General features: G+C 38.6%; 1 protein-coding gene across 1 annotated transcript in view; it reads right to left on the reverse strand.

Annotated features, from left to right (window-relative positions):
- Nucleotides 1–4189: 4189 nt before the first annotated feature.
- Nucleotides 4190–14444, reverse strand: part of LOC137299515 (major facilitator superfamily domain-containing protein 12-like) — a 49645-nt gene continuing 39390 nt past the window's right edge. Inside the window, exon 10 of the mRNA XM_067968314.1 lies at nt 4190–5314. Within this exon, the coding sequence (XP_067824415.1) occupies nt 5238–5314 (77 nt within the window). The 3' untranslated portion in view covers nt 4190–5237. The remainder of the gene's footprint in view (nt 5315–14444) is intronic.

Genomic DNA, 14444 nt, shown 5'->3' on the forward strand with positions numbered 1-14444 from the left:
TCTTGGGTCTAGCATATGTTTGTCATTTGAGATGCAAAACAACCTTTTTGTTTTAAAATGCCAGACATTTCATTCATTTTAGGTTCTGATCTGAAGCTTTAAACTTACAATTCACTGACCTCTAATTTGCCCTCGGAATTTACAAGTACCTACCATTACCTGAATCCAACAGAGTACTTGAACAGTGAGTTTAAAGAGACAATCAGTTTAGCAGCTAAACACCAGTGATACGCCAGATCATCAGCTGGCAATGTTACGTGATATCTGCTGGTACATCAAAAATGCCACTAGTGATTTACAGCATTTTACAAACTCCACCCTTATATAGTTGTAATTATCCATGCTTTGTTAATAATGAAAATTTTTCAAATAAAAATATGAATTGAAGCACTATAAACAAAAAGCTAATACTATAGATGCTCAAAGTTTGAAACAAAGACAGAAAATTCTGGCAAAACTCAGCAGATCAGGCAGAGTACAGACAGGTCGATGCTTCAGGTTCAGATCCAGTCAAAAATGGAAGAAATTATTGATGAACAGCATTTTAAAAAAGGGACAGAACAAAGGGAAGGCGGGGGGGGGGGGGGGGGAAAGAGAGAAGAGAGGAGAAAAAAAAAAACAGGTGAAGGAATAGAATGGCCTGTAAAGTGCTCAAGTGGAAAATAGGAGATGATTAAATGGCAGAAATTAGAATGAGACAGTAAGAGGCAAGATGAGACAAACTAGAAAACATACAAGAGACAGAACATGAGGTAGGTAGAAAGGGAAACACAAAAAAACTAGCAAAAGTGAAAGTAAAAGGCGGGTGCATAGCAAGGATGCAGATGACCTTGCTGGCGTATGTTCCGATAAAGGGACCCACCCCATCCCTGGAAATACCACCACACCCATCCTGCATTGCCTACACTAGAGTCAAATAAAGCAAGAGGTATTGCTTAACTCTGCTCACTTGCTCACTGCACTTCAACTAAATTTACAAGCTTTCAGACTATTTTCTTTTAATGAATGCTAAGCTAGGCACATTACCAAATGGAAACCATGAACATCCCAACACAAGAAAAATAGCAAAGCAATGACCAAACACAAGTGGAACTGTGTTTTACCACTGTGAGCATAGCTACTGGTTTTCTAGGTCAAGACTTCAGAAACAGATGCTTGCTGAAATTAGTTAACTATTAACTAAACAGGTGATACAAATGCTTGTAAAAGCTTATTGGGAAAGGACTACCAGTAATTGTAGTATTTCACCGACGTGGTATATTGCTGGCATCGTGCCATCAGCATCTTGAAACTCACCAGATTTGCATGTATTTCAATTACACAGATTAGATAATAAAGTAGTCACCAAAAATATTTAGCATATTGCAATTTATACTAAAATGAAAACACAATCATTTTAACAACAGTCAGCACAAACAGAAACTTCAAGGACAGGAAATCAGCATACTCTAGGGGGACTCCTTTGGATGGGGTCACGAGATTGTGTCTGGTCTGCTCCACTCCAAAGAAATATAGGGCAGTATGAAGCAGAACATTGAGAAAATTAAAAACTAAATGAGCAATGTAAGTAATATATTTTACTGTTAAGAGTTTGTAAATCAAAAAGGCTACAAGGTGGTTTGTTCCAAAGTACAATGGCTATATTGGGAAGTTAAGTAACAATGTTAAAATACAAGAGTACAATTAAATATGCTCGTAAGGATACAACCTGGCACAAAGTTGATCACTGTCGAAGACTTCAAAGCACACTTTCGAAGGTCTTGATTAATCGAGCGGTCCAGCCTCGTTCAGAGAACGTTCTGATCAATACTAAAAAGCTCCCACCTTTATATGTTTGAGAGACAATTAGCTCTGTATGGGTCTCCCATCAATCATCCTCCCTGTCCCATGGAGCTGCTCTCAGTCCTACTCCCTTATACACACATTTGACTTTACCACCTTCCTTGTGATTCGTTACCTCCAAGATGTCAATAACTCTTCTCTGTCTAAAGCAATTCACACTACTACCAAAGTATGGATAACTCCCTCTAACCATGTTATGAACAGATGAGCATGACATCAAATGCTCATTACTCAAAGAGGCCCTCTGTTGCACAAGGTCATAAAAAGCTTGTTTTGGATAGACAGAAAGCCTTTGTCTAGAGGGAAAACTGACAATATTGTAAACCTTGGTAGGGTAAAGCATTATGCAGAAAGCTTGTACAATGCTTTTCTTACAAGCAATGCAAAAAAAATCTTTATGGTTTTAATTTCCATGTAGATTTAGAGTATACAGTGCTAGTTCAGGATGATGTGCTTGAGCTGCAAGAGGCCAGTGAAAGTGCAACAGGCCAGGAGGTATGGAGTTTAGCCTAAGCAGAAGTGATTGGGGCATATGTACTAATATTTTCACATTTAACTATATTTAGACTTTAATTTATTTCATTTTACCTGTTCAATAATAGGAGTGGTTTAAACATGGTGCATCATTAGTAGGCCAGTTTGAGCTCAAATCATTAATTAAATGGCTACATGATTGTCCTGGAGTCTTCAGAAATTAATTTCCAGGAATCTGCTGCAAGATGGAGGCGGCCAGGTCTAGTTGAGGGTAAATAATGTCAGTATGAACTAAGAGGGTTGTAGGAGAGTGTCCCTGTGAAAGGCATATAGCATCTCTGCAAACTGGGGAAAGAGGTTGGATGTAGAAGAGTGATTGTTAAGATAATTTTGAGGGAAATGATAGTTTAGCTGGGCTGTTGAAAATCCAAATGTCACTTTGGTTTTCTTCTTTTAAAATTAAATCTATCAATTGTGAACTATAAAATTAACCATTAGTCAAATAATTTTTAACATTAAAAAAAAAAATCAGTATTTTCGACAGGAAACATTTCTCCAACCTCACTAGAAATGCACCAATTCTGTGCCTTTGGTTGCTCTCGTCAGATTTTTACATACTTACATTTCCTCCCCCAATATACAATTGGGGGAATGTTGGGTTTACCTACAGCTTCAGTTACAAAGTCCATGAAATAACTTGTTTTCACATCATAGGCTTAAAATCAAGGCTGTTCTTGAGTTGTCAACTTTTTAACAAAGTGTTGGCCAACTTTTGATTGTTCTCTAGACTGGCATGTATCTAGCTTAAACACTAGCAGTAAATATAAAATGTCAAGCTAGCAATGGTGCTTTCCTCACTATGAATTTTGAATCAAGTTTTGTATAGGAAACACAGAAGTCAGGTCTTGTTACAGGCTTTTTGGACTGTACCTATAGCATCTCGCAATGACGCAAGGACAGCCCTGCTTTAACAATTGCAATGTAGACTTCAGTCAGAATTTAGCTGCGGTTAATTGAAGTGTTACTTTTCCATGATTATTTAGTAAAACTTTAAGCACACTGGGCTCAAAAAATATAAAGTCCCAAACCTCAGTCTGTACTGAGTGCAATCAGGCCACATAAATCACATTTACAGCCAGCTAGTTCAGTCAACTGATTCAAATCTCCTGAGCTTCAGGGAGCCATCCTATCAGTGACCATGATATCCCGAGGTGCAGAAATTTGAATCCAGTGACTTTAATTGCCTGCTCCTGTCCATACTGCCACAGAAATGTGTTCAATGCCCCAAAAGTTCCACATCCATCTGCTATTTCTCAGAAGCTGAAGGAGACATGCTAGGGCTGGCTCATCTCAGTTCAGAAGTGCAATGTCACGGCCAAGAGTTAACTTACTTGTTGGTCTCTCAATACCACTATTTGCTCCTAGCCTGACCTACGAAAGCTTTTTATATTGATATAGCAGCTAGGAACTCCTGATGTGCAGGTCTTGCAAAGCCAAGAACAACTGCATAGTTCGCAGATTTGCCAAGGCTGCAACTGGGAAGATTCAGTTTTAAAATAAGTCTCCCCAAACTTAAACCCAGCAAATTGTATAAGCACAATCCTTGGAATAATGTGCAGCATTCTTAAAAGAATCTTTGTCACCTTTTAAAGAAAAAAAGAATGCATTTTGTCATTATTATTTCTTCTGTCGTGGCAAAAATCTAGCAAAAGCTATTGGGTTTCATGAAGAGAAAAACTGGTCCACTTGCCCACAATTACATCAGACATGACTTGTTTATTGCTAAGCCCTATAGTAATTTTTAGAGAAGCCCTTTTCAGTTAATTCCTTAATAAATTTTCTGTTGTATAGTAATTGGTAGTCTGCAACTCAGTAATGCAAATCTGTCATTTATTAGTTAGAGCTCAGCTAATATATACATCGGAATTTAAACAAATCACCAGTCCACACTAATCATATTATTGTGAATATAAAACAATTACATTTACAAACAAAATTTGTTCTTGGTCCAAAAGTATAGTATACATGTGCCACCCTCACAGGTATACTCTCGTAAAAGAGCATTAAAATTGTGGATGATTCAGTACGTACTGAACTGAAGGCCAACAAAATACACATTATTCAAGGAGTTTTACCATAGTTTTGATCAAGGATTAATAAATCGCATGCATGACACTACAGAGTACATCAGTATTCCAGCAAAGTCAATTTCTTTTTTATAAAAAAAGTGCAGCTCTTAAAGGCTGTTGGACTATGGGGTGTACAATGAATGAGTCACTTTTGGAGATATTTGGATGTTCAAAAATAGAGATTTGATCAGACCATGCTCCATTGGTGTTTGTGCAAAGTAAATTCCCTTTTTTTCACCGATTGCTGTAGTTCACAGGTCTGTTGTCACTGTGCAACCTCTGCTGCACAAAGTGAGCTCACATATGCTTATGAATTTACTCCACCTTAAAGCAGATTTTGAAATATGCTGCGTCATACAAGAGAAGATGACAAACAGTTTCCCAATAAAAAAAGTGCATGAAATCGCCACCAATTGACTGGTTATTTAGTGCAAAAGGCATTAAAATATTACAGTCAGAATACGTTATTACTGCTAAATTCTATAATCAGCTGGTTTACCTTTTACAAAGAAATTAAAGTGATTACACAAGAAAAGTAACAGACTTTCAGTGCATTTGAGGATTTCTACGTTCAAGACGGTCATTAGTGTATTTAAAATCAATCCTGTACTGGTACACACCATGTTGTTCCACAGCTGACTGAAGGAGGTAGATGCTAAACCAGCTCCAAACATGAAGTATCATTGGCCTAAAGCAATGATTTTTAGACTAAGTGTGTTGTACAAGGTTATTGGCGTCTCATTCTTGTTCACTCGTTTATATTTTACTGTGTCTGGCACAGAGGTAGTTCCATCAATTAATTGCTCCGTAGTCACCGGAATCAATACTCTTCTCAGTTGCAGACGATCTTATTAGTCCAGCATTAAGACCTACATGTGCAAAAAGAGAGACAGATTAGCAAATAAATAGCACTAAAGAGTAACAAATCCCCAGGACCAGATGGAAAGAAACCAGGGAATTATAGACCAGTTAGCCTAACATCTGTCATGGGGAAAATGCTGGAGTCTATAATTAAGGATAGCGTGACTGAACACCGAGAATTTTCAATTAATCAGAGAGAGCCAGCATGGATTTGTGAAAGGTAGTTCGTACCTGACAAACCTGACTGAATTTTTTGAAGCGGTGACTAAAGTAGTGGACAGGGGAATGTCAATGGATGTTATTTATATGGACTTCCAGAAGGCATTTGATAAAGTCCCACATAAGAGACTGTTAGCTAAAATAGAAGCCCATGGAATCGAGGGAAAAGTACGGACTTGGTTCGGAAGTTGGCTGAGCGAAAGGCGACAGAGAGTAGGGATAATGGGTAGGTACTCACATTGGCAGGATGTGACTAGTAGAGTCCCACAGGGATCTGTCTTGGGGCCTCAATTATTCACAATATTTATTAACGACTTAGATAAAGGCACAGAAAATCTCATCTAAGTTTGCCGATGACACAAAGATTGGTGGCATTGTAAGCAGTGTAGATGAAAACATAAAATTACAAAGGGATATTGATAGATTAGGTGAATGGGCAAAACTGTGGCAAATGGAATTCAATGTAGACAAATGTGAGGTCATCCACTTTCTAAATAGTAAAAAGTTAAAAACAGTGGATGTCCAAAGGGACCTAGGGGTTCAGATACATAGATCATTGAAGTGTCATGTACAGGTGCAGAAAATAATCAATAAGGCTAATGGAATGCTGGCCTTTATATCTAGAGGACTGGAGTACAAGGGGGCAGAAGTTATGCTGCAGCTATACAAAACCCTCGTTAGACTGCACTTGGAGTACTGTGAGCAGTTCTGGGCACCGCACCTTCGGAAGGTCATACTAGCCTTGGAGGGAGTGCAGCGTAGGTTTACTAGAATGATACCCGGACTTCAACGGTTAAGTTACGAGGAGAGATTACACAAATTGGGGTTGTATTCTCTGGAGTTTCGAAGGTTAAAGGGTGACCTGATCGAAGTTTATAAGATATTGAGGGGAACGGATAGGGTGGATAGAGAGAAACTATTTCCGCTGGTTGGGGATTCTAGGAGTAGGGGGCACAGTCTAAAAATTAGAGCCAGACCTTTCAGGAGCGAGATTGGAAAACATTTCTACACACAAAGGGTTGTAGAAGTTTGGAACTCTCTTCTGCAAACGGCAATTGATGCTAGCTCAATTGCTAAATTTAAATCTGAGATAGATAGCTTTTTGGCAACCAAAGGTATTAAGGGATATGGACCAAAGGCAGGTATATGGAGTTAGATCACAGATCAGCCATGATCTTATCAAATGGCAGAGCAGGCTCGAGGGGCTGAAAGGAATATAGGAACAGGAGTAGACCAATGTTCCTAAAAATAACATACTAACAAGTTTGAAATTGAAAATGGAAGCAAGGCTGGAGTGGTGTTTTTTGATCTTTAACTCCTGGCACAAGAGCTTGGTAGGGCATAAATGCTCATCACAAACTAGGGCAGAAACTGCAAGTGATTTTCCCTTCATTAAATTTATAAGAAATCTGAGCCCAACCCAAAACAAAGCCGCCCTGACTGAATGAGTCAAGTTGGCAACAGTCTTTGTAAATATAAAAAAGGAGCTGAGTTTGTGACCTAACATTTATGGGTTGGAGCTTGCCTCAAGGTCCACTAGACCTGCTATCCTCTTATGGTTTTTAAAATGAGTACCATTAAGGAGGGAGGCATGAGAGAGTTAGTGTGTAGCACTCAGCCACATTATAAAAAGACGACTAAACAGCATTTGCTTAAAGACACAGGAAAATGGATCTGAACCGAACAACGCCCGCCCCCTGGCATCTCGAACCGGCTTGAAAGGATATTGGAGAGGGAGGGGGGAGGATCCAGTTGTTGTGGTCCATGTTGGGACCACCAACATAGGAAAGAGTAGGCAAGAGGTCCTGTTCAAAGCTTAGAACTAAATTAAAACAGGACCTCAAGTGTTATAATCTCTGATTACCAGAGCCATGTGCAAATTGGCATAGGGATAAGCAGATTAGAGGGGGGTCAACATGTGGCTGAAGGGGTGGCATGGGGAAGAGGGGTTCCATTTCATGGGACACTGGCACCAGTACTGGGACAGGAAGGAATGGTACTGTGGGGCTAGGCTCCACCTATACTGGGCTGGGACCAGGGTTGTAGTGAAAAGGATAACTAAAGGTGGTTGCAAGGACTTTAAACTAGTAAATTTGTGGGGGGGGGGGGGGGGGGGGGGGGGGGGGGGGAGAAAAAAAAAGAGAAAAAAGGGCTCAGGTGGAAAAGGTAGTATGAATAATAATTCTAAAACAAACAAAGAGAATGGGGTAATATAGTCAGAAATTATGTTTTAGGCACTACAGGTAAAAGGGAAAACTAAAAGATGTAAAGTAATTAAATCAGGAGAGAGAAATGAGAAAGAAAAAAACATTAGAGTAGGAGAGGTTAGGGTGTGTGGCCCAAACAAGCGTTCTTTATACAAATGCACGGAGTATAAGGAACAAATTGAATGAACTGCAGACGCAAATTCAACTTAGAGGGTACGACATGGTAGCCATTACTGAGTCATTGCTGCAAGACGGTGAAGACTGGGAATTGAATATACCAGGTTATAAGGTCTGTAGGAAGGATAGGGAAACTGGTAGAGGGGGAGGAGTAGCCTTAGTGATTAAGGAGGAAATTACTTCAATGATGAGAGGATATGATGAGAGATAAGCAGGCAGGGGAAACTTTAAAGGTACAATTAAGAAATAGAAAAGGATTTATGACTGTAGTGGGAATTGTGTAAAGGCCTCCCGGTAGCAGCTATGAAGTGGCAGAATGTATAAATGCAGAGATTAGACAAGCACATAGTAAAGGCAGAGTGGTTTTCATGGGGGATTTTAACTTTCATATTGATTGGGATAAGCAGAAATACATGTCAGAAAGCTAACGAATTTCTTGAGTGTGTTCAGGACAACTTTCTGCAACAATATGTCCTAGAACCAAGGGGGCAGGCCATATTAGATTTAATATGGAGTAATGAGCCAGATTTAGTTATTAACAGTAATGAAGAATATAATGGCCCTAAAGAGTGACAAATCCCCAGGACCAGATGGTTTTCATCTCAGGGTTTTAATGGAAGTAGGTGAGAACATTGCTGAGGCCCTAACTGTAAACTTGCAAAGTTCTCTCGATTCAGGAACTGTTCCATTAGATTGGAAAACTGCATGTCACTCCGCTATTTAAGAAAGGCGAGAGGGGGAAAACCAGGGAATTATAGACCAGTTAGCCTAACATCTGTAGTCAGGAAATTACTAGAGTCTACCACTAAGGATAGTGACTGAAACACCTTGAAAATTTTCAGCTGATCAGAGCCAGCATGGATTTGTAAAGGGTAGGTCATGCCTGACAAACCTGATAGAATTTTTTTTTTAAAAAGGTGACTAAAGTAGTGGACAGGGGAATGTCTATGGATGTTGTTTATCAAATGCCTTCCGGAAGTCTATATAAAGTCCCTCATAAGAGACTGTTAGCTAAAGTTGAAGCTCGTGGAATTGAGGGAAAATTATTGACCTGGTTAGGAAACTGGCTGAGTGACAGGAGATTGAGTAGGGGTAATGGGTAGGTACTCAAATTGGCTAGATATGACCAGTGGTGTCCCACAGGGATCTGTGTTGGGGATGCAACTATTCACTATTTATTAACGACTTAGATGACAGGATAGAGCGCCACATATCCAAGTTTGCTGATGACACAAAAGATAAGCAGCATTGTAAGCAGTGTAGATGGAAGCATAAAATTACAGAGAAATAAATGCGCAAAACTGTGGCAAATGGATTTCAACGTAGGCACGTGAGGTCATTCATTCTGGACCTAAAAAGGATAGATCAGAATACTTTCCAAATGATGAAAAGTTCAAAACAGTGGAGGTCCGAAGAGACTTCGGGGTCCATGTACATAGATCGTTAAAATGTCATGGACAGGTACAGAAAATAATCAAAAAGGCTAATGGAATGCTGGCCTTTATATCCAGGGAACTAGAATACAAGGGGTAGAATTTATGCTACAGCAATACACAGCTCTGGTTAGACTACACCTGGAGTACTGCATTCAGTTCTGGGCACCACACCTTAGGAAGGATCTATTGGCCTTAGAGGGAGTGCAGCATAGGTTTACTAGAATGATGCCTGGACTCCAAGGTTAAATTATGAGGAGAGATTACACAAACTAGGGTTGTATTCCCTAGACTTTAGAAGATTAAGGGGTGATTGATTGAAGTTCAAGATATTAAAGGGGAACTGATAGGGTAGAGAGGAACTATTTCCACTGGTTGGGGTGTCTAGGATTAGGGGACATAGCCTAAAAATTAGAACTAGGACTTTCAGGAGCGAAGTTAGAAAACACTTCTACACGCAAAGGGTGGTAGATGTTTGAAACTCTCTTCTGCAAACTGCAGTTGACGCTAGCTCAATTGTTAGATTTAAAATCTGAGATGGATGGATTTGTTAACCAAAAGGTATTAAAGGGATATGGGGCTAAGGCGGGTATATGGAGTTAGGACACAGATCAGCCATGATCTCACTGAACGGCAGAACAGGCCCAAGGGGCTAAATGGCCTACTCCTGTTACAATGTTTCTTACCATTCCCCCCCACCCTAAAACACATTGTTAAAGATGGAAAGAGACCAATCTCCTGGCGATCTTTACATCACATTTAAAATTAAGACAGACCATAAGCACTTTAAGATGGTATCACATGCTCCATTATGAAAATGCCAAACTGTTAAAAACAAAACTAGAATTTCATTAAAAATTATCTGCAGTAGTCAAGAGCCAGCATCCCCACCCCTAAAAAGGATAAGATGCTTAAACTCTAGAGGAACAAATGTACTGAGACTCTTCCATTACAGTTTAATATAAGGGCAAATAAAGCCAAAGTGGAGTCATATGGGACCGATTAATCTTAAGGGGAACCATTTCAGGCATCAAGAACATTTTTACACAATTTAAGGTTCTCTGCAATACACAAGATTAAATGGGCTGTTCTTACAAGCCCCATTTCCTTTAGGATTATTAATGCATTTTAGTGTAGACCCTAGCTCTTATATCATTTGAGGCTGTGGAGCTACAACACACTGGAAGACCACAGCTGGCTCCTTCCCCCTCCAGGTGAACGTCTGCTATAACAGAAGAGACTCGACAAAGAAATTCAAATCAAAAACAAATCCTCAAGAAGAAATCCAGAGATTGACAGACCAAGCAGCCTGGGTCCTAAACTTGTAGGCTGACTCAGCACATCACCGCTCCCCCTCCACACACCCCCACCAATCACCTTCCAAGACCACACAAATTACTTCAACCCATGCCACTCGTGAAATCTTAATGTAACGATGTATTCCTCCTGCAAGCAACGCCAATTGTATAATGACTTCATAAATATGTGCGTGTAAACTCTTGAAAATACATCTAATAGCAGCTCGGTTAATTCTGTGTATTGTAGAGAGCCATATTATTGTGCAAGAATATTCTGTTTAATACTGAAATGGGAAAAAAAAAACAAATGGATCACTGAATGTACTTGGATGAGGGAAATATCAGTTAATTCTGCGGTTGATTCACCACTGTTGATGGAATGGATATTAAAACTTTACCATGCAGATGACCTGAACAGTGAACCGGACAAAGAAAGCCCAAATTCTGCAACATATAGGAATCTGCTCTAAAAATGTGAACCACACAAAAGACATGTTAAAAATTAAAACGGCAACACCAATTTGCACCTACTCATTAGTCTTCAACTGAAATGTATAACAGACCTGGGGAAGGAATTTGTAGAGAAAAGTACACTTTCATATTTAAAATTTAAAACATTTAAACAAGTTAAATACCAAAATTGATCATTTGTAGTTATCAAAATACCATTTTGTTTTGGATTTTTAAAAAAAATATTTTTTTACATCTTCCTCTGACCTACCTGACCTCAGTAAGTTACCTGGCTACCAGGTCAAGAGAAAACTTGAATAACCAATGAAAAAGTTGCAGTTGTATGGAAGAACCAGTAATAATGTGGTAAACACTTGCCCTCTAGGGGCAAAACAATGCAAATGTTAGAGATTTGAATTTGTGACAAGGAGTACAAAATACTGAAGCATTGTAACCAATGAACCACTACTTAAGTGGCTGCTATAGGGCTCTTCATTGGCTGAAAAAAGCCTGTTCAACCAATGAAAAACCCTTTAAAATTAGAATTGCTCTCGCCTCCAAAATACACAGTTAGAACAAGAAAGTTTTTTTTTAAAAAAGGAACATTTTAAACTTTATAAAAAAAGTTTGAATTGTAGAAAATGATTTAAAGAACAAGAAAAGATGAGAACAACAAACAGGACGTCAGGTAAAATGTTTCTTACTCCTCCATTCATTTACTGTTTGATGGGATTACTGAAGGTGAACCTGTTTAAAATCTAATCTGATGTTTGGCCACAAATCATTCAAATATTTCAGAAGAGAAAGTGACTGCATTCTTGATTTGAATAACGTGAATCAAATTTCTTTTGATAACGCTCACGTGAAGCATGACATTTTACTATGTTAAACGTGGTATATAAATGCAGGTTGTTGAGGTTGGTTCGAGTTTCCTCATTTTAAAATGTCCGTTTGAACTGCCATAACGTACCATATATTAAAAATAAATCAAAAATCTGTTTTACATGGATCAGATTAGTAGCTTTTAACACTTCACAGATATGGCAATGTTCAGATAATTTCTCTTTATTCAATTAAGAATATTAAAAAAAACAATTGTCTTAAATGTTTTGTAATAAATTATGCAGGTTTTAATAGAGCATTAAACCAGCAATGTGTTTAATGGTAAATGTGCATTTGAAAAGTATCTACACATTCTAAAAGTTGCTTCATGAGGTGAATTTTAGTATGCTATTTAACAAAGTAGCCCAAATAAGCTTTAAAAATTGATGTTTCTGACTTAATCTGTATTTTTCACTGAATGTTTACATTGTAGGCATCGACAGAAAACTGATACAACAGCTGGAGTGAACATATTTAAATTTGCATCAATGTGGCATTACACAATACAGGAAATATATTCAAATACAGATTTCCATTCCTAATAATAAATGTAATGAGTATGCATCAATGGTGTAAATTTATCTTGCGTACATTGCTAGAGATTTCAGGTTAGAGACTACAGCACAGAAACAGGCCATTCGACGCAACTGGTCTATGCCGGCTTTTATGCTCCACTCGAGCCTCCTCATCAGGATACCCTTCTATTCCTTCCTCCTTCATGTGCTTATCTAACTTCCCCTTAAATGCATCTATGCTAGTCGCCTCAACTACTCCTTGTGGTAGCGAGTTCCACATTCTAACCACTCTGAGTAAAGAAGTTTCTCTTGAATTCCCTATTGGATTTGTTAGCAACTATTTTATATTTATGACCTCTAGTTTTGGACTCACCCCACAATTTTCTCAATGTTTACCCTATCAAAACCCATTACCTTAAAAGACCTCTATCAGGTCACCTGAGCCTTCGCTCTTCTAGAGAAAAGAACCCCTGCCTGTTCAGCCTTTCCTGATGAAGATATCTTCTCATGTCTGGTATCATCCTTGTGAATCTTTTTTGCACCCTTTCCAATGCCTCTGTATCCTTTCTATAATAGAGACCAGAACTGTACATAATACTCCAAGTGTGGTCTAACCAAGGTTCTATATAACTTTAACATAACTTCTCTACTTTTCAATTGTATCCACCTAGAAATGAACCCTCGTGCTTGATTTGCCTATTTTTTTCCAAAATGGCCTTATTAACCTGCATCACTACTTTACATGATTTGTGTATCTGCACCCCATGATCCCTTTGCTCCTATTTAGACTATTATCCAATCAGTACGTGGCCTCATTCTTCCTGCCAAAATGCACCACCTCACGCTTATCTATACTGAAATTAATTTGCCAATTACACGCCCATTCTGCAAGTTTATTGATGTCCTCTTGCATTTTGACGCATCCTTCCTTTACATTAACTACACTCCCCCAACTTGGGGTCATCTGCAAATTTTGAAATCATATTTCCGATTCCAAATAGTTAACGTAAATTGTGAACCGTGGTCCTAGTACTGATCCCTGTGGAACACCACTTCCCACCTTTTGCCAGTCTGAGTAACTACCATTAGCCCCCACTCTGTTTTCTATTTTGTAGCCAACTTGCTATCCATTCTGCTACCTGTCCCTTGACTTCATATGCACTGACCTTAGCCATAAGGTTGGTCAAGCAGGACTTTCCCTTCTGAAATCCATGCTGACGATTCATTATATTTTTGTACTCTTGATGTCTTTCTATTACATCTTTGAGTAAAGATATTATCTTTCCTACTACCGATGTTAAGCTAACTGGCCTATAGTTGAACTTGTTCTAGGAACATTAGCTGTCCGCCAGTCCTCAAACTATTCCCTATTCTAATGAATTTTTACTTATATGTAATAGTGCTTCTGATATCTCCTCCCTAACTTCTTTAAATATTCACAGATGCAATCCATCCAGCCCAGGGGTCTTATCTTCACTGTTTGATTAATTTATCAATTATCTCCCCCCACTTTTCTATCTTAAATCTTTTTCGATCTCTTCTAATGTCCTGTCCACCTTGTTCGTCTCCCTGATAAATACAGAAGTAACTATTCAATTTTTCTGCCATTTCGCTGTTGTTACCTGAGAGTTTATCGTGGGCATCCCTTAGTGGCCCTATCCTGATTTTTCTTTTATTATTGATTTGTCTGTAGAATACTTTACTATGTCTTTATAGTCCCTGATAATTTAATCTCCTAGATCCTCTTTGCTTCCCTAATTGTTTTTTTTGACTTCTTTCCTAACTGCTTTGTATTTCCTTTTGTCATCCTCTCCTTTATTGTCTGTGCTTACAGTATGTCTTTTACTTTAGTTTCAATTTTACCTCATCTCTTTAGCCAACAATCAAACACCATGGATGAATAGTTTGGTCTTGCTTTTGAGGGGAATATATTTCTCCTGAACCTCTATTGATTACT

This window comes from Heptranchias perlo, chromosome 29 (assembly GCF_035084215.1).
Source record: "Heptranchias perlo isolate sHepPer1 chromosome 29, sHepPer1.hap1, whole genome shotgun sequence".
Classification (NCBI taxonomy): Eukaryota; Metazoa; Chordata; class Chondrichthyes; order Hexanchiformes; family Hexanchidae; genus Heptranchias; species Heptranchias perlo.